This window comes from Canis lupus, chromosome 36, assembly GCF_011100685.1.
Source record: "Canis lupus familiaris isolate Mischka breed German Shepherd chromosome 36, alternate assembly UU_Cfam_GSD_1.0, whole genome shotgun sequence".
NCBI lineage: Eukaryota > Metazoa > Chordata > Mammalia > Carnivora > Canidae > Canis > Canis lupus.
The window spans coordinates 14,944,544-14,969,052 of NC_049257.1; the positions used below are offsets into that span (position 1 = coordinate 14,944,544).

The 24,509-nt window shown below is 33.3% G+C and overlaps 1 protein-coding gene across 7 annotated transcripts in view; it reads left to right on the plus strand.

Moving 5' to 3' along the window:
• The window catches only part of UBR3 (ubiquitin protein ligase E3 component n-recognin 3), a 225,737-nt gene that overhangs the window by 139,722 nt on the left and 61,506 nt on the right, over positions 1–24,509 (plus strand). For 4 of the 7 annotated variants that reach the window (XM_038584782.1, XM_038584785.1, XM_038584783.1 and 1 more), the window contains 4 exons: positions 1,860–1,970; positions 7,704–7,916; positions 9,327–9,463; positions 15,715–15,800. In XM_038584782.1, the coding sequence (XP_038440710.1) occupies positions 1,860–1,970; positions 7,704–7,916; positions 9,327–9,463; positions 15,715–15,800 (547 nt within the window). Of the gene's footprint in view, positions 1–1,859; positions 1,971–7,703; positions 7,917–9,326; positions 9,464–14,299; positions 14,451–15,714; positions 15,801–24,509 lie in introns of those variants that run through there. The other 3 variants (XM_038584784.1, XM_038584786.1, XM_038584787.1) reach the window with 2 other exon arrangements.

The following is a 24,509-nucleotide window of genomic DNA, read 5'->3' on the forward strand; positions in this document are numbered from 1 at the left end:
GAGGAAAAGAAAGACTCATGAAAGAAATGACAATATTTTTAAAAGGCTTTATTTCTTTATTTTAGAGAAAGAGTGCTGCGTGTGCAACTAGGGGCATGGGCAGAGGGAGAAAATCTTAAGTAGACTCTGAGCTGAGTATGGAGCCCGACATGGGGCTTAATCTTAGGACCCTAACTAAGATCATTACCTGTGCTAAAATCAAGAATCAAATGCTTAACTGAGTGACCCACCCAGGCGCCCCATGACACTTTTTAAATGTTATCTGAGGGACATCAAATTAGAGATTTCTGTTTGACAGTTGATTATTTGTATCTGTTATTGAGGCAAGTGATCAAAATTTGGAAGGTAGTTGAATTTACTGATTAAATCATTCAGGGAGAATAGTTTTAGTAAGAAGAGAGTAACAGAAAAAAAATAGAACCTTGAGAAATGTAAGCTTTGAAGGCGCAGGTGAAGAAAAGAGAGTCTTAAAAGGAAGCCTAAACCAAATGGTTTAAAGAGATGAGAGGAAAATCAAAAGACAGTAGCACTATGGAAACCAGGGGAAAGTAGGCACTTTAACAAAGAAGTTGTTATTCCATTGCATATATATACCATGTCTTTATCCATTGATGTATCAATGGACAGTTCGGCTGTTTTCATTATTATAATACTTCTATAAACATAGGAACACGTTTCCCTTTGAAATAGAAGTTTTGTATTTTGGGGATATATACCCAGTATTGTGATTCCTGGATCATAAGGTAGTTCTATTTTTAACTTTTTGAGGAAACTCCATGCTATTTTCCATAGCAGCTGTACCAGCTTGCATTTCCACCAAAAGTACATGAGGGTTCCTTTTTTCCACATCCTTGCCAACACCTGTGGTTTCTTGTGTTTTTTACTTTAGCTGTTTTGACAAGTGTGGGGTGATATCAATGTATTTCTGATTTGCATTTACCTGATGATGGGTGATGTTGAGCATCTTTCCATGTGTCTGTTGGCCATCTGTATGTCTTCTTTGGAGAAGTGTCTGTTCATATCTTTTGCCCATTTTTAATTGGATTATTCGTTTTTTGGGTGTTGAATTGTATAAGTTCTTTATTTATTTCGGATACTAACCCTTTCAGCCATAAAAAAGGATGAAATCTTGCCATTTGCAACATGGATGAAGCTAGAGAGTATAATGCTAAGCAAAATAAATCTGTCAGAGAAAGACCAATACCATATGATTTTACTCACATGTGGAATTTAAGAAGCAGAACAAGCAAAGGAAAAAGAGAAGAGAGACAGGACAACTTAAGAAATGGTGTCTTAACTATAGAGAATGTTACCGAGAGGAAGTGGGTGGGGATGGTTGAAATAGGTGATGGTGATTAAGGTGTGCACTTGTGATGAGCACTTGTCGTGATGAGCACCCAGTGATGTATGGAATTGTTGAATCATTATATTGTACACTCGAAACTAATATAATACTGTGTTAACTATACTGGAATTAAAAGAAAAGAAAGAAATTCTTAATGTCAGATATCACAGAGAAATTAAATACCACATAAAACAGGTAAAATAATCAACAAAAGAATAGTTTACACTGAACTGTAGTATAATATTGAGAGTTTACATTTCATGAGGTGAAGAAAGTGTAATTTATAATTATTCTCATTTACTATGAGCCTAGACATTTAGAAACTAAAACTTTATGGTATTTCAAGTTTAAAGATTTGCATTATGGCTCTCAAGTCGGGTGTTACTTTTTATCACAAAAATATAAAGTTCACATTAGTATAAAAATATGAAATCAGAGGTTTATGTGGAAAATTTAAATATGTTTGTATTTCTTTAAAATTAATTGTATTTTGCCTTTTTTTTTTTTTTTTAAGAGTTCTTGTCTCTTGGCAGTATCAATTGGCTGGGAAGGAGGTGTTTATGTACAAACCTGTGGCCACACGTTACATATAGATTGTCATAAATCTTACATGGAATCATTGCGGGTAAGTTAATTTAAAGATGTATATATATTTCCAGGTATTAAATATTTTTACAGCATATACATCCCAGCTCATCTTGGGTAATTTTGATCACCATTTGAGCTATCCAGTCTTGTAGTTCCTTGACCTCTTTGGCTTTAGGGATTTCATTTTTTTGCTTCACTTTAGCAAATTATTTCCATGGTAGTAATTTTAAACTTTGCTACTCTAGTTCTGAAATATAAAGCTCTAATATCCCACCATATCATTTTATTATCTGATTAATTCTTCAGATTTTCTTACTTTCATTCTCATTAGTGTGTTTTGCTTCTGACATCAAGATCTCTAGTCCTTTAACCCCTTTGCATTTTTCCTAGCGTTCTTGGTTCTTTCCTAGCCTCACTTTTTTGTACTATGCCTGTTCTGCTCTGAATAACAGTCATTTAATCATCCTGCCTTCATTTTAGACCCAGGCAGCTAGCCCTGCCAGAAAAAATCATAAAACTAAGTGAAGTGGTATGTCTGTAAACTTGTAGTTTCCTGTATAGTAGTGGCTTAGACTGGGGTCACCGACTGTAGATATTACATATCAATTCCTGTTTTTTTTTTCCTTTTTTTTTTTTTTAATTTTTATTTATTTATGATAGTCACACAGAGAGAGAGGCAGAGACATAGGCAGAGGAAGAAGCAGGCTCCATGCACAGGAGCCCGACGTGGGATTCGATCCCTGGTTTCCAGGATCACGCCCTGGGCCAAAGGCAGGCGCTAAACCGCTGCGCCACCCAGGGATCCCTCAATTCCTGTTTTTGATCAGTTTCCTCTCCTAGTGTCTTCAGCAGCTACTCCATACCTTATCCCAGACTCTTCACCTAAACTGTAAGATCCCTTTCCTGTCATTAGATTCTGTCTCTTCCTTTGTCACCAGGAGAAAACATGTGGCTTTGTGTCACATACTAAGCTTAATTTCTTGCTTTGCTTCTCTATTCCCTGCTAAATGAGTCTGCATCCCAGTCAGTCCTTTCTTTTCTACTCTTTGAGGTAATATTCCTTCTTCTGTTCAGGAATAGTTTTTCTGTTGATGTTCTAGTATTCTTTTCTCTTCATCATCTCAGGGGCCTTGGTCTATTAGTAAGTAACCTCTTTTTCTTCTGTATGTTCAGTTTTTCTGCCTGTTGTTACCTTTCTTTTCAGTTCATAAAGATAGTCAGGTCCTGTCATTCTGAATTTCTTCCCTTGGCTTTGCATTCCCCTGTAGCTGCAGGGGAGTGGTTTTTTTTTTTAATAAGCTTTAATTCACTTTTATTTTTCTTGTATAAAACTGTGTGGAGCCTGGGTCCTCTGCACGGAGACTCTGGTGTGGGTCTTTACAAGATGGTCAGTGAATTCCTGATAGGGAGACTTGATGAACACAGTCTCTTTCCAGAGATCAGGGGTGAGATAGCTATAGGTCTTGGAGGTCGCATCAAAAGTAGCCTTGGCAAAGTTCCCCAGGGTGGCAGTGCAGCCCCTGGCCGAAGTGTAGCAGTTGTCAATACCAGCCATCATCAGTAGCTTCTTGGGCACAGGGGCTGAGACAATGCCAGTGCCTCTGGGGGCAGGGATGAGATGCACCAGCACAGAACCACAGTGGCCCGTCACCTTGCATGGGACAATGCAGTTCTCAGCTCAACTTCCTAAAAGCCTGGCCTTCTCTGTTCCCCAATTCCTAACTCAGAAGCAGTAGATTCCTACTTTTTCCCTTTTTATCCTTCCCTCTCACATTCATTCACTTAGAAAATTATACTGATTCTGTCTTTTTTTTTTTTTTTTTTTTTTTTTTTTTTTTTTTTTTACTGATTCTGTCTTTTAAATCTCACTTGACTACACTCTCATTACTCTTGCTTCTATCTTTTTGTGTATTTCTTCATCTCTCATCTTGACTATTGCAGTTGCTTTCTTATCATTTTCCTTGCTCCAAGTCTAGCTTATTCACTATATTGATCATTCTAAAATGTAAATCTGATGATCTATGTCATTGGCTTAAAAATCCTTTACTGAATTCTTCCAGATGGGGTATGGTTCACTCTTTTCTGAATGGTTTCAAGATACTTCATGATCTGGCTTGCCTGTTGCTTCTGCTGTATCTTTCATCAACTCAGCATAAGCTAATTAATAGTTCCTTAAACACATTATGCATTTTTCACACATCTTCATTCAATCGTTCATTCAACAAATATTTACTTAATGTCTAGAGTGTTTGAGATACTGTGATAGACATTGAGGATTCAACAATGAATAAGACACAGTTCTTTTCTTCCAAGGGATTGCTATGCATTGCGTGAGATAGAAATAGACAATTGTGATATATGTGCTAAGTGTTATGAGGTATACACAGATCTTATTGGAACATCTGCCAAGTACCAGAACATTTGATGAAGTATGGTGCTTGAGTGATGAAAGATAAGACTGGAAAAGTAATTAGGGGTCAGATCATTAAGGGCCTTGTGGCTCATGTAAGGAATTTGAACTTTATTTAGATAGGTTCTTTATAGAGAGCCATTAAAGTCATTAAAGACTTTTAAGCATGGGATCCCTGGGTGGCGCAGCGGTTTGGCGCCTGTCTTTGGCCCAGGGCGCGATCCTGGAGACCCAGGATCGAATCCCACATCGGGCTCCCAGTGCATGGAGCCTGCTTCTCCCTCTGCCTATGTCTCTGCCTCTCTTTCTCTCTCCCTGTGTGACTATCATAAATTAAAAAAAAAAAAAAAAGACTTTTAAGCAGAGTTATGAAATCTTCAGAACGATCATTGTGGCAGTTGTGTAGATGGTAGAGGATTATTCTGGGATTTCAGTAGAGTAAGAAAGAATGTGATGATATTTGGGAGGTACAGGATGATAGTGACATGGGCTTAATTATTGCACTGGAGATGAAGAAGAGCTTAGAGATTTGAAATATATTTAGAAGAAGAGTCTTCTGGACTTGGTGAGAAATGGCAGGTGGAGTGTAAGAAGGAGGAAGGAATCAAGATGAGAGAGAATTGTGATTACTGAAAGATTTTGATTGGGAATTAGAGTCTCACATTAGGTGCGTCATAGTGGCAACAGAATGATTGGGAGACTAGTTAGGAGATATTAGCAAAGAGAGTAGAAGGAAGAAAGTAGATAGAAGGACTTAATGGGATTTATTAAGTAAATAAATATTGGGGTGGAAGAAAGCAGAAAGCTGAAGGAGCTGTCATGACTCTCTTCTTTTTGAGGCTGGAGGTATAGCTTATGCTTCTAGTGTAAAGGGGGCAAGGCTGGAATAGGTGAAGGGACTTCACAAGTGAGGAGGTAGTTTGGAAAAACTACCTTGGAATTGAGTGAGAGAATTCTTCATAGGATGTTGGAGAAAGATTGCCAGGAAGTATTCAGGGTTCAGTTGAGGTGGAAAGAGTTGGTAGCAAGAAGTTATTGCAGTTTTCTTTAACAACACTTAATTTGAGTGCAGAATTGGAGAAGTCATACAATGGATTAATTTTATATGAAGATTTTATGTGATATGTATGATAGAAGGACAGATGGAGGGGGGAATGAGAAGTGTTAACCAAAGAGTTTTTGAAGTGGTACATCACAGTGTATAGGCGGAATAGGAAAGGCTTGATAAACTGGGAGAGAAGAGAGGAACTAAAACATAAAAGAGATAGGAATTGGCAGGCAGACTGTAAGCTGTTTGGATTTAATCTTTTCAGATATGGACAATTTGGGGTCATTTTAGTATAAGGGGGTGGTCATGGTAACAGGTGCTAGAGTAGTATAGAGGTCAGTGCCATAGGAGCTAATGAAGTCAAAGAGCTGATGGACTAAGATGTAAGATTGGTTATCCCCACATATGCTGAAGTAACATAGGAGGATGGTAGGACTTGGAGCTATGAGGAAAAGTCATTTAGGTACCAAAGTCATCAGTGATTGAGGGCAGTAGATGACAGTAAAAAGAAAGGAAAAAGGGTAATATCCCTAGATGACATGAGACACAAAGATGGGAGAATGCAAGAGTAAAGATCTCAAGCCAGCAGATGAGAAGGATACTGAGGTGTGAGGGTGTGGGAGAATGAGCAGTGCCTACCTGAGGAAGCTTCTGGGGAGGCTTGAGGAAAAATCCTAGTTTCAGTTAAGGCAAGGAGGGAGATCTAGTATTCTTTAAAATTAAGGCTGTAGGGGAGCTTATGATAGAATGTCCTTCAATCACCCCAACCTTCTATATGCTCTTCTTCTATATCTTTGAAACTTAGCTCCCAAGTCTCTGAGAAGCCTTCTCTGTTGTATTTTTCACATTAATTATTATAATTTATTTGTTTCTGTTTGCTTTTATATTATTAGTACCTTAAGACTTTATGCTATCACCTGGCACAGTGTTTGACACATGATAGGAGCTTTAGTAAATATTTGTAGAATTGGATTTAAGAAGATGTGGTGTTACATTATTAAGAACTGGAAAAAAATAAATGTCAAAAAGTAAAAAATAGAACTTGATTCTTTTAGCTAATGTATTTGAGATCTGAGATATTGTGAAATGAGCACTAAATTAAGAGTGGGGAAACTTAAATTCATCTTGACATTGTCATTACCTTTGTAACCATAGGCAAATTGATTTTCTTCTCTTGGTATCCTTTTCTCCTCATTATTTTTGTCTTGTTGGGAATAATGTTCATATTGTAGCATTCACACATTTACATTAACGCATTAAAACATACTCTGAGATAAAGCATTAGGTTAGTGGCAGAGTAAGAAAGAGACTGCTGGGAAAAAGAGCAATATAGTGGTTAGGACTGCACAATTATAATGGCCTAAAAGAGCAAAATGGCTGTTTGTGGTGGTGTCAGGCAAAAGAAAGGAACAAATATAACAGTCTGGATTCCTGCCTTAAATCCTCTGGTTAGATAGCATATGTAGCAGTCTCTCATAAGCAAGAATTTCCTACTAGGCACATATGCTTATGTATCTGTGTTTAAAAAATTTGGTTTCCTCCTCTTACTATCAGAAACATTTAAAGGAAAGAATGTTAAATTAATTCCTTTCCTACCACACTTACATTCTAAGTACTCGTACTAAATCTTTCCCCTATCCATTAAACCTAAACAGATTCACTGCATGAAGTCCAGTCAGTTGTGTTTGGCAGTTAGACAAAGACACATCACATTTTTTAGGCTTGATTTATTCTCAAAAGTTGTCTATTCTCCATCAAAGAACGTGGGCACTGAATCTTCCCACTGGTCACCTACAGTTTGTAGAAATAGGGGCATAGAGGTAGGAGAAGGTGATCCACTGTAATATGGCCTACTTTTTAAGTTATTCTTTATCTTGAATCCCTATTATGCATCACTTGCATCGTTATCTGAATGTTTCATACTAAGGAAAGAGTAAGATACTTAAGCAGTTCTTGGTGGTGGCAAGTGTTGCATGATTGCCATGTTGAAAGCAGTGATTTGATAAGCTTCAACAGTCAAATGAGAGATTTTGTTTATGGGTTTTTTTTTTTTCAAGAAACATCTTTTTTTTAAATTTAGATTCAATTAACATATAGTGTATTATTAGTTTCAGAGGTAGAGTTTAGTGATTGATCAGTTGCATATAACACCCAATGCTCATTACATCAATAGACTATGTTTTTATGATATATATTAGAGATGTCTTTTTTTTTGGCATGGTTCATTTGTTTACTATAAAATGTAATGGTATAAATTTTTGTTTTCTGTAAAGGCGTGCATTATAAATCTGTATGTTTATTTCATCTTTTAGAATGACCAGGTTCTTCAGGGCTTCTCCGTGGACAAAGGAGAATTCACCTGTCCTCTCTGTAGGCAATTTGCTAACAGTGTTCTTCCTTGTTATCCTGGGAGCAACGTGGAAAGTAACCTTTGGCAACGTCCTAGTAACAAAAGCATCCAAGATCTCATAAAGGAAGTAGAGGAGCTGCAGGGACGGCCGGGAGCTTTCCCAGTAAGCATCAGTGTAAGACAGAAATATCCTAGTAAACTCAGCTCTGCTTTCAACTCTCATTTTCATTCCTTTCATTTTCATTCCGTTTCTAAATTACTCTGGACCTTTAAACATTTAAAAGCAATTGCTTTTAGATGTTTTTCTCTTCTGTTTGTGGCTACTAAAAACAAAAATGAGAATAATGGAACAAATTATTACCAATGGCTATACTTTTCCTTAGTCTAAATTGTTATAGTTTTAATATACATCTTCCAGAGCATGAAATCTATAAGCTTACCTATGGTTAGACTCTTTTAAGATGTTGAAATCTTTAAAAGCAAAGCCAAACAAATAAACAAATTACATATATATGTATCTTGCAATGTAAAGCACAGTCTAATCATTTAAAAATATGCCCATTAGGTATATTAGGATTAAAATGATACATTTACATACACACACTTTCTATATGTGTAATTATAGATTTACATACATTTTATGTGTGTGTGTATTAGTTAAAGTATCATACACTTAATTGAACTATTCACTGTACTTCAGACTATTTTATTGTGGGATTTGGTGTAAGTGAACCCATCTTTTATCCCATCCAGTAGGATTTATTTTTTTGATTTAAATATTTAAATATTTCACCTTCATTATAGATTTATGATATGGTCTTGGAAAGAAGCGATAGCTGTGCCTAGTTTAAGCAGTAAATTTATGAAAGTATTAATTGACTTTTGAAACAAATTCATAGTTAAAAGCTACTCAAAGATTTATCTTCTCGCAGTTTCTTTTCTCAGTTGAAGACTAATTTTTAAGTCTGTGGTTTTTTTCTTTTCTAAATCTAAATTTTTATGTGTTTAAAATATCCTTAAAGCAAGGGACGTTAGGGATGCCTGGTTGGCTCAGTGGTTGAGCATCTGCCTTCAACTCAGGTCGTGATTCCAGGGTCCTGGGGTCAAATCCCACATCAGGCTCCTCGCAGGGAGTCTGCTTCTCACTCTGCCTATGTCTCTGCTTCTCTCTGTTTCTCTCATGAATAAATAAAATCTTAAAAAAAAACAAAAACCAGGGACATTAATATTAGTTTTTATGATATGAAGTTAAATGAAAGGTTGTTTATGAACATGGAAACTGTTCTAAAATATTATTTTAATGACATTTCATTTATTTGTTTAGAATATAAGTTTGTGATTAGTTCATAGTTAGATTATAGGCTAACCAATCACAATATGGAATTAGGATAAAATAAGAGAAAATATTTCAGATCTGTTTTATCTTTGTGCACTAAGTATATTTATAGTGGATAGCTAATGTACATCTGTTTTAACTTTTTAACTTTTATTTCCTAGTATATTCATATAAACATTGTAGTGTTAAGACTATATTAGAAAAAATGAATATGAATAAACTTTATATGTATGTTTGCATTTTTTACAGTCAGAAACCAACTTAAGTAAAGAAATGGAATCTGTAATGAAAGATATCAAAAATACCACTCAGAAAAAATATAGAGACTATAGCAAGACTCCAGGTTCACCAGACAATGATTTTCTCTTTATGTACTCTGTTGCTAGGTAGGTATACATGGTATATACTTAAAATTTACTTATTATTAATAGTTGTTTTTTTTTGTTTTATTTATGCCATTCATATTTATTTGAGTAAAGGATGTGTATTTTTATGGTGGTTGAAATTATGGCTAGTTTTAGAACCTCCTCAAAGGATCATAAAAATGTAGGTTTCCTTCATTTTCTGAAGTTTTTATCTTAATGAAGTATTGGGTGAAGTATTATTATATATTATAGAATATGTGGGAAAAAGTGTAATATTAACATTTTGGGACTGATGTCTACCTCAAAGCATGTGGCTAAACGGTATTGTTAAGAAATCACTGTTTAAGTCCTGTCAAAAAGTGATGATACTAAAAACAAAAACATTGTATGTAATATGTTAAATACTTTTAATTTTTTTTAATTTGTAAATAAGAAGATCTTATTTTGTTTGTTTTAAGCTAGTAAAATATATGGTAATATCCTATAGTTGTTAGAAAATCAGTTAAGGGAGACAGAGCAAGAGATCAGGTGTGTCTAAGCCTCTATTAGTAGCTGGCAGGGGGCTCAAGAAAACAGAGGTAAATACTTCTCATCTTTCAAATTAGGTAGGATTATTTTAATTGACTGAGTAGGCGTTCAATACCTAAGAAATAGTTCCAGACAGGAATTTTAGAAAACTTAATTGAATGAAAATGGAGAACCATAAAAACGTAAATAGGGAAGATACAGGCACAATCAGAAACTTGTAAACACATTCTGCCAGAATTGATGCTGTAGACTCCTGGATATCCCTAGAGGCATACTTTGTATTTTGTCCCAAATAATACTATAATAGTATTAGATTTAGATTTAGAGATTATATTTAGATTTAGAGAAATAATATAACTTGAATGTCAATATCTGTAACATAACTAATATGACTTGAGTGTCTAATACTATAATAGTATTAGATTTAGATTTAGATTAAATAATATATTTAGAGAACTAATATAACTTGAATGTCATGCAGCAAATTAGTGGCACACAGAAGTAGAACTCAGATCTCTGAGTCAAGGTTTCAATAGCTGTCCTTTTTCCTTCCCTGTATTCATCTTTTATAGGTCATATGAGCATGCAGTTCACCAGGGCCAATCCCTCTGCCCCATTCATGGAGCAGAGGATAACAAGAGTAAAGGAAGTATATGTAGTCTTTAGAACACAAGAAAAAAGGAACCAGAAGTGGGAAAATTACAAGCAAGTTAGAGCTCAAGATAAGGAAACACTAGTCTTTAAGAATGCAAATGTTGGACATGGCTTAATGTAAAAGGATCTAATGGATTGGGAAGTAACTTTCTAGTCTGCACATTCCTAAACTATTGTTATTTATCTGGAATACTTCAGGAGAAGAAATAACAATTAATTCAACATTTTGTGTCTGGAGAGTTACTAGCTGCATACTGTAATAAAATACATTTTTTTGTGAAAACTAAATTGAATATGATTTAATTTTACCCTGGTTTCAAGGTTTTAAAAAGCTTCTTTACAATATTGTGATAATGTAGAAAACTGAGATGAATGTAGACCAAGTCAGTTATGCCATGTGTATATGTGTGTGTACATATTTATGTGTATATATGTGTGTGTTTATATAGATCTGTATATGAGTGTGTATATATGTACATGTGTGTAAATACTATGTTTATGTTGCTTATGTGTTTATGCTTTTTATTTTCTTAGGATTGATCTTATAAGAAAATTGTGGTTGAATAGGAATGATTTGTCTATGGGATTTGTCTGTAGTATGATAAATCAAATAACTTGATTTAAATTAGTTTAGTGGAAGTTTTAGATTCCTGTTTTTTGAAAGTATAAATTCGTATTTTCTTAAATATATAAGTAACTTCTATAGCTTGCTGTGGTTAATAGACTTCTCAGGCCAACGTATTTTGGTTTTTCTCTTTTTATAGAGAAACAGGTACAGATATCAGATGTTATTTACTCTGGGTATATATAGAGAATCAAAAGATATGTTCTCTCCTCTCATTTTTCTCTGATTGCTAATGATAAACTCTAAAGCAACAAGATAATGCTTCTGAAAATGAAAGTATATAACCCTTAAAAAACTCATTATCCTTTGGTTAAAATTGCTCAGGCCATTGCAAAGTTCTCACACTGAGATTACATTCCTTCTATAAGTTTTACTTAGTCATGAAAAATAAAATAAAACAAAACAAATTAACTAAAAAATTAATAAAAATATGAACTTAGGGAAAAAAGTATGTTGCATCCTATTTGAATAGAATTTGATTTTCTCAAGGAAGAAATCAGGCCTTTATATATATCTTGTGCCTAGCATATAACCTTATTTCATAACTATGTTTGATTACAGATTATGATTATTTTCATGACTAAAAGGTAGGCATTAAAATATTTGGTAATATTTAAAATGCTTAAATGTTTAAGTGAAATATTTAGAAGTAAATTTATTTTGAGTTATTTAACTTTTAAATGAAATATTGTGATTCCTAAATGTACAATTCATTAGAATGTGCACATTTATTTGTATCTGATATTAGTAATTTGAGTGGAATACAACCCTTATTTCCAAGAGCTGAATTTCTCCTGACTGTGAATGAGTAATTTAGTTTGCTTTTTAGGGAACTTAAATTTTTTGATGTTTAGGAATAAAATATTTCTAATGGTTAAGTAGCTTATTATAAAGCTGTTAATTTTAATAATTGTTTTTAGAGGGGTTGTTTTGGGTTTTTTGGGGGGGTGGTTATTTTGTTTTGTTTTTGTAGGGCAATACAGTATTTCTTTGTTTTTCATTTTATTTGCATGGTGAAGCCTTGGAGGATTTTTTGAGGGCAGCAGAGAAGAAATTGTTGAATAATATCTTTCTATAAAATTAATCAAAATTACTATATTCAAGTTTTATTGTATTTCCAAAAAAATGTCTGTTGCAAATATCAGTCATTCAGATGGATTTTGGAAGGTTAATTGGGGGAGGAAAGCTTTCTTCACCTAAATACCAATTCATTATTTCTTTATTGAAACAATAAATGACATTAATTTTAGTAATTGATTTTTCCAAGGATTTGGGCTCAGGTTACATATAGGCTAGAGGTATCGATGAGTGGCACTTGGCCAGTATAAAGTGAGAAACATGGAAACAGATAAAAAAATGAAACATAAGTAACTGAGATGTAGATGGAGAGACATCTTTAAGTCACAGTGGGCAAACTGCTCAGTAGAGTGAGTGAAACTTACTTTATACATTAGTTGCATTATACATTTAAACTTTATAAACTAAGTATGTTCAAAATAAAAGGAATGCTTGCTAAAATACCAAATTATGAATCCTTTTAAAAACCAAGAAATTCTTTGATAAAGCACCTCCCCTTTCCCCTTTTTTTGTTTGACTGCTGGATTTAAGGGAATAGAAGGGTCGAGTCAAGAAAAGAAAGAGAATAAGCTACAAGGACTAAAGAGAATCTTATTGATTTCATACTCAAACAGATTGCCAGTTCCTAAGGTGCTTTTGAGCACTTTTGCTATGTACCATCAGGGTTTTAGAAGCTTTATCTGAAATGGTACCTGCTCTCCAGGAATTTACAGTTTAGTTGGAGAGACAAAGCCAATATATATCAATCTGTATAAAACAGAATGTGGTTTGTTTTAAAAAGATCATATTGAAAAAAAGTGCTATAGAACTTTAAAAGGGAAGATGAACAAGTTGAAATATAAAGTATGTGGTAATGTTTCTTTACTGCCTCAAGAAAAGGGAATTAGTTCTATTAACTCTTGGAAGAGTTAGAGCTTGAGTGAGTTTTATGTAATATAGGCTATGGTATGGGCAAAGATATTTTTTCTTTCTGAGATATTGAGTAACTTGCTCAACCAGTAGACCTGGGCCTTAAACCCACTAATACCAGTGTGTGTTTGAGTGTCTTTGTGTGTACATGTGTATACACATAATTTGTTTTTTAAATTATAGCTCTAAAAATAGAAGTTCATACCAGAGGAGGGTAGGGGGGAGTAGAAGGGAAAGCAGACCTTAGTCATGCAAAAAGAAGCTGGAGCATAGTTAGAGGAATTTTTATATGGCATATGTTGATGGGCACCAAGATAGACTTTAAGCAGTCTTTCTTGTTATTGTTTCAATTACAGAGATTTTTTAATTCTTTTTTTTCTTTCCAAACTAATTTGAATGGATTTGTGTTAGAAATATAAAAAGTAGAGTATGCTTTTCTCAGAGAACAATCTTCATTTTTATATCCATTCAGGAGAGCAGAAACAGAATATCATGTTGAAATTTTCTACAGTGAGGAAAGATCAGACATGGGGGCATATGATACTTTGTATGTTCTTTTCTCTAGCAAGTCTCAAAGGGCCAATTTTGATGTAAATGAAATAAGGAAAAGTTGAGGGTTAGGGCTTCTGACATTGATATTTTAAAGTCCTGAATTATTGCATGATACTAACCCTTTGGATAGGTAGGGTTTTTGTTTTGGGGTTTTTTTGTTTCGTTTTTTTTAATGTCAGAAGGAATGTTTTTCAGGAGACTTTCTAACCATAACCTGAAATAATTAATTTAGATTTAGTAGTTTTCTTTCAAGTATTCTTTAAAATCAAATTCCTGATAACATGTTTGTCATCCTTTAACGTATTTTATTTGCTGATTGAATAAACAGAATTGTTCATGCATTTATATTTTAATGAATATTTTTGCAAACTGTGCTAAAATAAAAAGTTGACATTCTGGTTCTGACATTTGTTTGTGAGAATTGATCATGTTTCTGGTTAGCTCTTTTAAAAGTACAATCTAGGAAATCTTAGTTTTTATAAGAGAATATAGCCGTTAATTTTTTTCTACAGATTAGGCAACAGAAGATTTGTGAAAACAAAATATATTGATCTCATTTATATTCCCTTGATGAAGGAACACATGCTGGTCTCCGCTCGCTTTCTGTCCACTAATATGAAATCCTTGTCCCTGCTTCCTTGCTGGTAGGTTTTTAGAAGTTCAGTGAGCAATGCAAATCGCCTGAAGGGTGGAAAATTCCCTTGTCACACAGATGCCCTTATCAGCAGCAACCAGATGGAGCTCTGAGCAGGAACATTAGCAATGTTAAATTGCTTTTCCCCCACCCCAGTAGAGAGGATTAAAGCATTCCTTTAGAAATGGGTGGCGAATGTACAGACCTAAGAATATTAATTTTGTTAACACTTTGCTTGTATAAGTAAATATACGAAAATAATGTTTCAAAACATTTTATATTAAAAATACAACCCAAACCAGTTAAATTGTTTTAAGTAACACAGGATAATATTTTTCCTTGAATTCATTTGCAGAATAAGCTTGAAATTTTGCCTTTTCTTTTTTTAAGGTGAGGATATCTCACTGTTAGTGTCAAATGCATATCTTGGTTATAAATTAGTTTATTCAGTTTTAGTTGTGGCAAAAAAAGTGTGTTAAGTTTATTAATATTGTTGAAATAAAAATACAAGCATTTTATCACTTAGAATTCTCATGTATTCTGGCAAAATTCATTGGCTATTTTACTTCATTGTTTTTGAGTAAATCTTTAGATTTTGCATCAATTTGATTTTTAAAATGTCAGTTTACTAATTATTACTAATCTGTAAGCTAATAATTGCTAAATATATTATAATTTCAAACCTATGTGAACTTTATTGATGTTTAGCAATGTCAGTGGTTGCACGGTATACTTTAATAAAACTAATTTTAGAAGTCTATGGAAGAGACTACTACTGTTAATGATAATGTGTTTTTCATAGCTATTTTGATGTTAGTGATTTTGTGTAATATTGATTTCTAGTTACCATTTAAGCTCCAGTGAGTGATAACCATTTCTCTGATAGAAAGTTGGTATGCCCTTGTATTTTATATGACAGTAACCACTCAGTGGCTAACAGTTGGGTATAAACTCTTTCATCAGATTCATGTACAGGTTTATGAAATGTGTTGCTGTTCTTTTCCTTAAGGCCCAGTTTTTAGTATTTGCCAACATTTGGGATTGCGCAACAATTATATCATGATGTGCAGTTTTGCAGGTTATAATATGAACATATAATATGAACATATAAGGTTATAATATGAACACATATTTATTTCTAAATATCAGATAAAATATTATTACAGATATTATGTAAGCTATTCATAAAGCTCTTCAACTTTATTATTTAGGTTGACTCAGACATATCAGTAACACAAATTAAAAGGTGTTGCTTCAGCCTAATTGAGATATATTTAAATGCTTTACTTACAGAACCAATTTGGAACTTGAATTAATTCATCGGGGAGGCAATTTGTGTTCAGGTGGTGCAAGCACAGCTGGCAAAAGGTCTTGTTTAAGTAAGTAGTAAACAGTGCTAAATTTATAACATTTTATTTTAAAAACATTTTTAATTATGTCATTTTTGAAAGCCTATACAGGCAAAGTGATCTTTTGATGTAGTTTCAAATCTATTTATGTTATAAATATTCAGTTTTAATGGTGATTAATGTGTTTTATGGTTAATCTTATACTTCATAGAATCATATGAATATTTAGCTCTTTCTATACTATGATTACTCAGTGTGAATAAATTCCATACCAATAGATCAGATTTACATTGGCTCAAAATTAAACAATATAGTATTCTTAGCTATAAAAAGTTATCTTCAAACTTAAATTCTTTTAGAAAAGTTGTACATTGTCTGGATTTAAGAAAATATTTTTATAAATAATTTGTGTTGCCTACAGATTCCTGTAATAGATACAGTGCTGTTGTTAATTAATGAAGGTATTTGTGCTGTATTTTGATGTGAGCATTAAAATATATTAAAACTATGGATGTTTGCTTTTATTAATGAATATACTTTATATTGTAAAATGAGCATGATTCTTTAATACTTTTTGTAAGTGTAAGTTTGAGAGAAGTTTTATTTGGAACTTAATGTAGATTTTTCATGAGCATGATTTTGAAGCTATCACTATTTAGCCAACAAGAGAATTAATGTGAATACTAGGGGTAATGTTAATGTCAGGTATAGCTAGTTATTGGTCCCAAATCACTGGAGTTAAAATGTTACCTTAACATAATTGGTACAGGAAATAAAAATTGTTTAAAATACATAATATTTTCTTCTGAAAAATGAATATATTTTCTTAAGTGCTAAAAATATTAGTAATTAAAAATTACCAACATACAGATTTTTCAAAAATATTCATATTATTGTGAGAATATGTATGTGACTTTAGGATGATTTCAAAGCAAAGCTCTGAAGTACTTATTTTACTTTATTTATATTTTTAATTAATTAATTTTTAAGTGAGCTCCATGCCTTTCAGTGGGCATGGAGTCCAGCATGGGGCTTGAACTCATGACTAAGATTGAGACCTGTGCTGAGATCAGAAGTTGGATGCTAAACTGACTGAACAACCCAGATACCTTTTTTTGAAATTTTTAATGTTAAGGTACAAACTTATGTGAAGTTTCAACTGAGTTACTTTTAAAATTCTTACTAGTTGTATTAGATTTTGATATCTTATTTTGGGTTATCACTTGATTCCTAGAAATGTAAGGTTTTGGAAGTTATTTTTTACTGAATATTTAGTATTTACTGACTTTTGTATATCCTGAAACCATACATATACTCAGTCATTTAGTATTATGTTTTAAGGGAGAAGTTTTAAAATTTTAAAACTCCTTTAAAACAAAGGAGTTTTAGCTTCTAGACTGTGTGAATTAGCAAAAACTGTAAGTTCCCTTATTTAAGTTACTTTTTCTTATTAATTTGTTCTTAATTGTTGTTTGGCATTGGCTATTAATATTCCAGAAACTGTTATATTAGAAAGTATTTAGTAAAGGAATTTCAGTTTTATGTTAAAAAACTCTACTTCATTTTTTTTTCCTCTGAGGTACTTAAATTTATCCAGAGACTTGTAAATAATGAATTTATTCAGAATCTTAAAAATAGTAGTAAAAAATTCTAGCAGCAACTACTTCAATTATCATCCTTAATTTTAATTTCAATTATTAAATTGTTACTTCCACTTTCTTTTTATTTTCTTCTATGAATAAGCAATCATAATGTGCCGGTATAGAAAAGATCCTGATGAAGATCATCCTAAATCTAAATTTAATATGATTTTCAGTTTTCTTTTTCTTATGATTTATGTTAGTCCTTTTTTCCCCCAACCTTATTGAAGTATGATTGACATATATAGTTGTATATATTTAGGTTGTACAACATGATGGTTTTTATTTTTATTTTCCATATGATTTATTATTCAATTGCTTATGCATTATTTATCCTAATGTAGAATATATTATATGTTGTATAAAATTCCACTGTTTTGCAAATGTAGAAATAAACTTAATATATTTGTTATTTACATAAGCCTAACTCAAACCTGATTTGTTGAAACCAGAACTTAAATTGATGGTGTGTCTTAGGACCTTAAATCAAGTATTTCATTTTTTCCATCTTCTAGTAGAACTTTAATGATATTATTAAACAAAATTTCTCTCTTTTCTCTAGAGACTCCTCATAGGTCAGTATTTTCCTGTTTCTATTTATTGCTCTCTGTTTCCTCTTAAATATCTCATTTTTAAAGTCTTTTTATCTTTTCATAATATTTTGAGGAAAGAGTAAGAAAATGTTCCACTAATTAAGCCAATGATATGGAACTTACACTTTGGAATAATGTTCCATTACAACTTCCTGATAAAATTGAAGGTTAGTCAAGAAAACATAAATTTTGTCAAGAATGGCTTGAATAATGCCTGATAGATCCTTATGGATAGACACATACGTACACACACATACAGGGAGAGGGGGAGAAGATTGCTCTTTCTATAACAATGAAAGCGAAAAATATTACTGGCCAAATTTATACTGAAAAATAAAATAAAATTGTAGTAGAACAGTGTCATTCAGCACTTACATGTTCAAATTTTTTAAGTATTGAAGTAAAGTGACCAGTATCCAATCATAATAAAAGTTTATTCCTAAATATGTATCTGGGAAATCTTCCAAAGTAAAAAATGAGTAAAAGTAACAAAGCAGCATACTATGGTATTTTAATAATACCTTACATTTGTAGTTTTAAAGTTTGTGAAGTACTTTCACATAAATTATTTAGTCTTCGGAACGACCATGTGAAATAGGTGTTATCTCTTTTTCATGGAACAGGAAACTGAAGCTCAGAGTGATTGCCTTGCCAAGTCATACAACTGGAAAATATCAGAGCTTGCACTTGAACCCAGCCCTTCTGACTGTAAATTCAGTTATGTAAGACATATCCCTTGCCCTTAAGTATCCCAAAGGACATAAATTTTTAAGACATTTTACCCATGGACTTAGTAAAAAACATCTTACTATATACTGTTGCCTTGGGATCTTTCCAGGCTATACCCACTAACACTCCTATGATTTTATATTTTCTTTTGTTAACCTTTCACTGAGATTCCTATTTTTGTTTTGGGCCACTCCTTCAGATATTTTCTCAAGTCCTGATTCCTTCTTTCTTGAATACCAGTTGGGTTTCCTTTTATTTTTCACTAGTATACGACTGGTTCCCCCTTGTTTGAGATCATATTTAGCTGGTAAAATCAGTAAGGCTTTTGAACATGACATGGCATTTGAACAAGACTATAAAAGATAAGTGAATTTAGGATTTTTGTTGCAAATTGGTATATACACTAATAAATACCACCAATTTTGTTAGCAATAGATGTAGGACAAAACAGATGCAAAAATTGAAGGCATGACCTTTTAATAAGAATAATGTTTTATTAAAATTAGTTAATTTCTTTATTTAAGTGATTTGAAGGTAGATATGGAGCACCATAGATTCCAATGAAGTTAACAGGCTTTCAACACTTTTTTGCCATGATGATCCTAGTGTATTTCTCAAGTAGAAATTGTTGAAAACAGTGGCTGGGGTAGGAGTGGAGGGAAGAGATGTCATTTGATAAATTGTTAATATTGAGGATAGTTTTTAAAAAATATCTGTCTTTAGGTAAACAACATCTTTCCGTATCTTTGGTTCTGAGGCTATCTGCATATTACTGTAGTTTAAGAAGCCACAGTTCACATTACAAATGAATTTCATGATTTTATAGAGAGATTAAAAATCAAACTTTAGTTGAGAGGTTATGGCAGACCTTTCCTTTGACATTTTCATTGCGGGGCTCTAACTTAATTTTGATATAATTTATGATCTCATCAAGAAATGATGCATGTGGTGAATAACTGCCCCTATTTGTTATTTATAGGAAGCAATCCAGCTTAGATATATGCAGGCAATTTAAAATAATTTTAATTGCTTGAAGAATGAATTTTTGTTGATTTCAGAGTTAGAAGTACTATTTGATGTTGACTTCATCCTACTGTAAGACTGCATGAAGATATTGTTGAGTAAGATCACAAAATTCCTTCTAAGTAGTTTGACCTTGTTCTCTAACAGTGGTAAAATTCTGATATCTATGGTTTATTAAGGTTTATTCTTAGATTTAAAAATTATGAATCCTACAAATGAGTTGAATCACAATTTTGTTCTATTCTTTTTGTTACCCCGTAAAATTTGGTGGAAAATTTGGTCACCAAATCATTGTAACAGTCAAAATGTGTAAATTAATATAAAAAATATAGAAATTGCCTCCTAATTGTATTCTTTATGAATAGGCAGATGATTTAGGAGCAAGTTGTTTTGCCTCATGGATTCTCTCTTCCTTGTACCCAAACAAAAGATTGTTGTAAGAACTCAGTGTCAGGTCTTCATACCTTATAAATTTTGATGTTACTATTTCTACTGTTTCAACACTACCTTTATCAAATTTGTGTACAGATATGTGTGGGTAAGGAGACCAGATGCAAGATAAAAGTTAATTTTTAGTTCAGCCTTTTTTTAAAGGGCTTAACAGATGTTCTATTGACCTGTTCAGAGATGAGATGAGATCAGAATGGGATTTATTCCCAAAGATTGATATAGTTTATCTATTGGGAGCAAAATACATTGTTAATTTGGGGAGGCCTGGATTAGAGGGATAAGGGTATGTCTTAAAAATCTGAGCTAAAAGAAGTGGCTTTCTTCTTTAAAGCCATTCTGACGTTTCTATGTTTTGTGGCCAGGTAGCCAAACCTTCCTTAATTTATTATTTGTATATTCCAGGAACTAGGTACCACAGTTAATAATTTTCACTATCAGGGCATAGGGGTCCTCAAATCTTGTTAGGTTTAGGGCAGGGCATCTCTTTCTTCTGCACTATGATTAGAACTCCTGCTCCTCAGTTTTAAATGAGGTACTCAAATAAGAACTGGATTCAGGGATCCCTGGGTGGCGCAGCGGTTTGGCGTTTGCCTTTGGCCCAGGGCGCGATCCTGGAGACCCGGGATCGAATCCCACGTCGGGCTCCCGGTGCATGGAGCCTGCTTCTCCCTCTGCCTGTGTCTCTGCCTCTCTCTCTCTCTCTCTCTCTCTCTGTGAGACTATCAAATAAATAAATAAAAATTAAAAAAAAAAAAAACTGGATTCATGGAGTGTGTCCTTTTTGGCAAGAAGGAAATTGGGATTCCTAAGAACCAATGTTTTCTTTACCTTTCCTATTACTACCTATGTGTAAAAGCAGATTTGTACCTCTCCCCATATTGTTCCAAGCAATGTTGTAAATGTAAAGTGGTAGGGTGCCAGTCATTTAAACCTTAAAAGTAGAAGGAAAACAGTTCCATGAAATTAATACTAATGCTATGATACTTGAGGTGACCAGAGAGTGATAGCATAATGTGCCTGGGAATAGAGACATGGGAACTCTGGGAAGCAGGAAAGCAGGAAGGTACTAAAGATAGCTTTTTTCTTTCACATTTTCCCATGCTCACATGGGGGAATAAAACATCTTCTAAGCAAAGCTCTGCTTATTTATCCCCAAACTTGTATGTGCCTTCATTGACTAGAAGCAACATAGGATACAGTGCTGGAAGGAGCATTGAGTTGTAAGATCTGGATTTAGTCCTGTTTGTTATCTTTTGGACTTTAGGAAAGTCACCTAATTTTTTGCCTTATTGTGAAAATGGGGATGATGATAGCTGTGCTGACTATCTGACATAACTATCGTGGTTAACTTAAGAATTAAATGATACAAAATAAAACAAAAGTATATATACACATCTATGTATATACATTAACATCTAGTTTATATATGAAACAAGTATTTTATATATATTATTTTCCTATTACCAAATTTTTTCTTGACCCTTCAAAATTCCTACCATGATTGATACTTTCTTCCCTGCTCTGCCTTACATGGAGTGATGAGGAATGGAATGGGGCAAGATGAGTCAGCTCCTGTGGCTCCATGACGTGAATTTCCTGTTTCTTGGGAACCAGAGCTGCAGATCTTCCTTTCTTCTTAGAGTTGTTCCCAGACTTTATTTGAGGAGCCTTTCCCCATCTTTCTGTAGCTAATTTCTTGGGTGTGTAGAGGAACTAGGGTTAGCTGACTCAACTCTAAAAGGAGTATACCTACACCTAGTGTATTCACCTTGGATAAATTGGTCAGAACCATTTCCTTACTTTGGTAATTTATAGAGAAATTGATATTTTTTTCACCCCTGTGGTAGTTCAGAGAATCATTTGGCTAATTGTTTTTTTCATTGACAGTTATTTAATCAGGGATAACTGCACTGATAGGACTAAAATCTTGAATGATCTGAAACACAGACGCAGTTAAGGTTTACTATAAGTAAATTTTAACAGTGGTACAATTTAACATGGAACCAACTTATGAAAGTCTTTATTAGGACAACTCCTTAATATATATTTCTGTCTTAATGACATGAGTTCTACTAAGAAGTAATCTACCAGTTTTAGATTGCTGGTTATTTTAATATTGATAAAGATTGAAGGAATTGTTAAAACTTACCTTTTTGTTCCAGCTAAGAGTTCTTATAATTAAGTCATAGGGTGTTTTTTGTTTTGTTTTGTTTTGTTTTGTTTTTTAAGGACAAACCAATCTTTCAGTGGTGTTTTCTGTTTTAGTAAGGACATGTCTGTCTTGTGATGAAGCACATTATAATGCTTTAGACTTGTCACAGTTATAAAGAAGTTGATTTGGTATTACAGAAAATAGAATTCTTTGTCCCAAGTGAGTTGTCAGAACAACCAACAGGGGGAAGAAGATGGTGGGAGCAAATAGGTCAAGCACTGCTCTAGTTGTTAGAGTTGAGAGGTTAGTCTCTTTGGGGCAATAAAATTAGAGCTGATTAATTGGCCTACTTCTTGGTTACTGAGCCAGTGTGTCATTATGACAGAAAAGGAAGAGTATAAATCCTTCATGAATTTTGTGCTTATATTGTATGATTTTTTTATAGGATTGCTGATTCATTCATAATATTCAGCATACTTAAACAAAATCCTGCTATATACCAAGCACTACGCTAGCCTAGGAAGTACAAAAGAGGAAAGGACACAATGGTCTTCTTCAGGGAGCTCTCACCATTAACGGGAGAGAAAAACCTGTGAAAATAATTACAGGACTATATAAGAAGTAATAAAATAGAATTAACTCAAGGTATAGATAATGTATAAAGCAAGGAATGGTTACATCTGTCTCAGTTATGGTATTAGTGAAAACTTTACAGAGGACCATTTGAACTAGCTCTTGAAAGATGAATCAAGTTTGCCTGGAGAATAAGAATGTACTATTCTAGGCTGAGAGAACAGCTTGCAGAGACAGAATGAGACAACATGACACACTGGGGAATACTTGGAAAGAAGAGGAAAGAAGGTTAAGAAATAAAAGTTAGAGGTTAGCTCATGAAGGGCTTTCAAAATCTGTTCCTTCAGTGGTTTACCAGCCAGTTATAAGATAATGTGATGGACTTACTGTTTCCAAGGATTGGGAGAGAGTGAAATGAAAGGCATGAAGCTGAATGAGCATTCTTGAGTAATCCAGTTGAGAAATGATGTAGCGGTGGAGTGAAGCAGAAGAGGATGGATCATAGGAGGTAGAACCTATAGGATTGATAATCAGTTTGCTATGGAGGGCAAGGATGTTGGATTTGAGTTCCCAAGTGTTTTGTTTTGTTTTGCTTGTTGGTTTTGGGTTTTGTTTGTTTGGTTGGTTGGTTTTTTGTTTTCTGTTTTTTTGTTTTTGGTTTTGGTTTTGGTTTTTTTTGGTGTTTGTAAGGGCAGTGATATCATTCCCCCAAATAGGAACTATAAGAAGAACTGAACTTTGCAGCCCAGATAACATTGGGCTATATAATCAGTTTATTTTTGGATATATTGATTTTGCGGTACCTTTTGAACATTGAAGAGCTAGAGAAATTTGTGAATTGTAAACTTATAAGTAGACATGGAAGTTAAATTTGTTGAAGTAGTATGTGCAGAATGAGAGGGAAGAAAGTGAACCAAAGAAGGGCTCCTTTTTCTTTCCTTGTGGAGAATGTTACCTTTTAACGTTTAACAGAGGAAGAACAGGTAAAAGTAACTGAGAAGCAACTAGGGTAGAACATGTAAAAGTAACTGAGAAGCAACTAGGGTAGTACCAAAAGTTCAGGGGAAGAGAGAGAAGAGACTTAAAAATATATATTTTAATATTTTTTATGGAGTAGTTTTATGTGGAAACCTGATATTTGTAATGCCATAATTTCTGATTTTAATTGTGATATCTCAAGTTTAGAAATATTAAATTTATTATTTGGAATTTATTCTTGCAAACTTTATATGTATATATATATATGTAAGCACACCTACCTACACACTACAGATATATGCTATTACTATAACTATTATTGCTATATAACAGGCCAGAAAGGTGGTATTATTCCTATTTTACAGATAATAAAACTAAGGTTTTTTGTCCAAGAACATATGATCAGTATAGAGCTTGGATTCAAACCAAGGATTTGGCTCCTACTAGATAGTGGTGCCTCCTATACATATGTTGAAATCTAGTACACCTCTAAATAAATTTAGTGATGTTTCTCATTTCTGAAATGCTTTTATAAATGTGGTTCTAGAATTTTAAAACATGTTGTTCCGGAAAAGAAGTTATCTATTTTTTTTTTTTTACT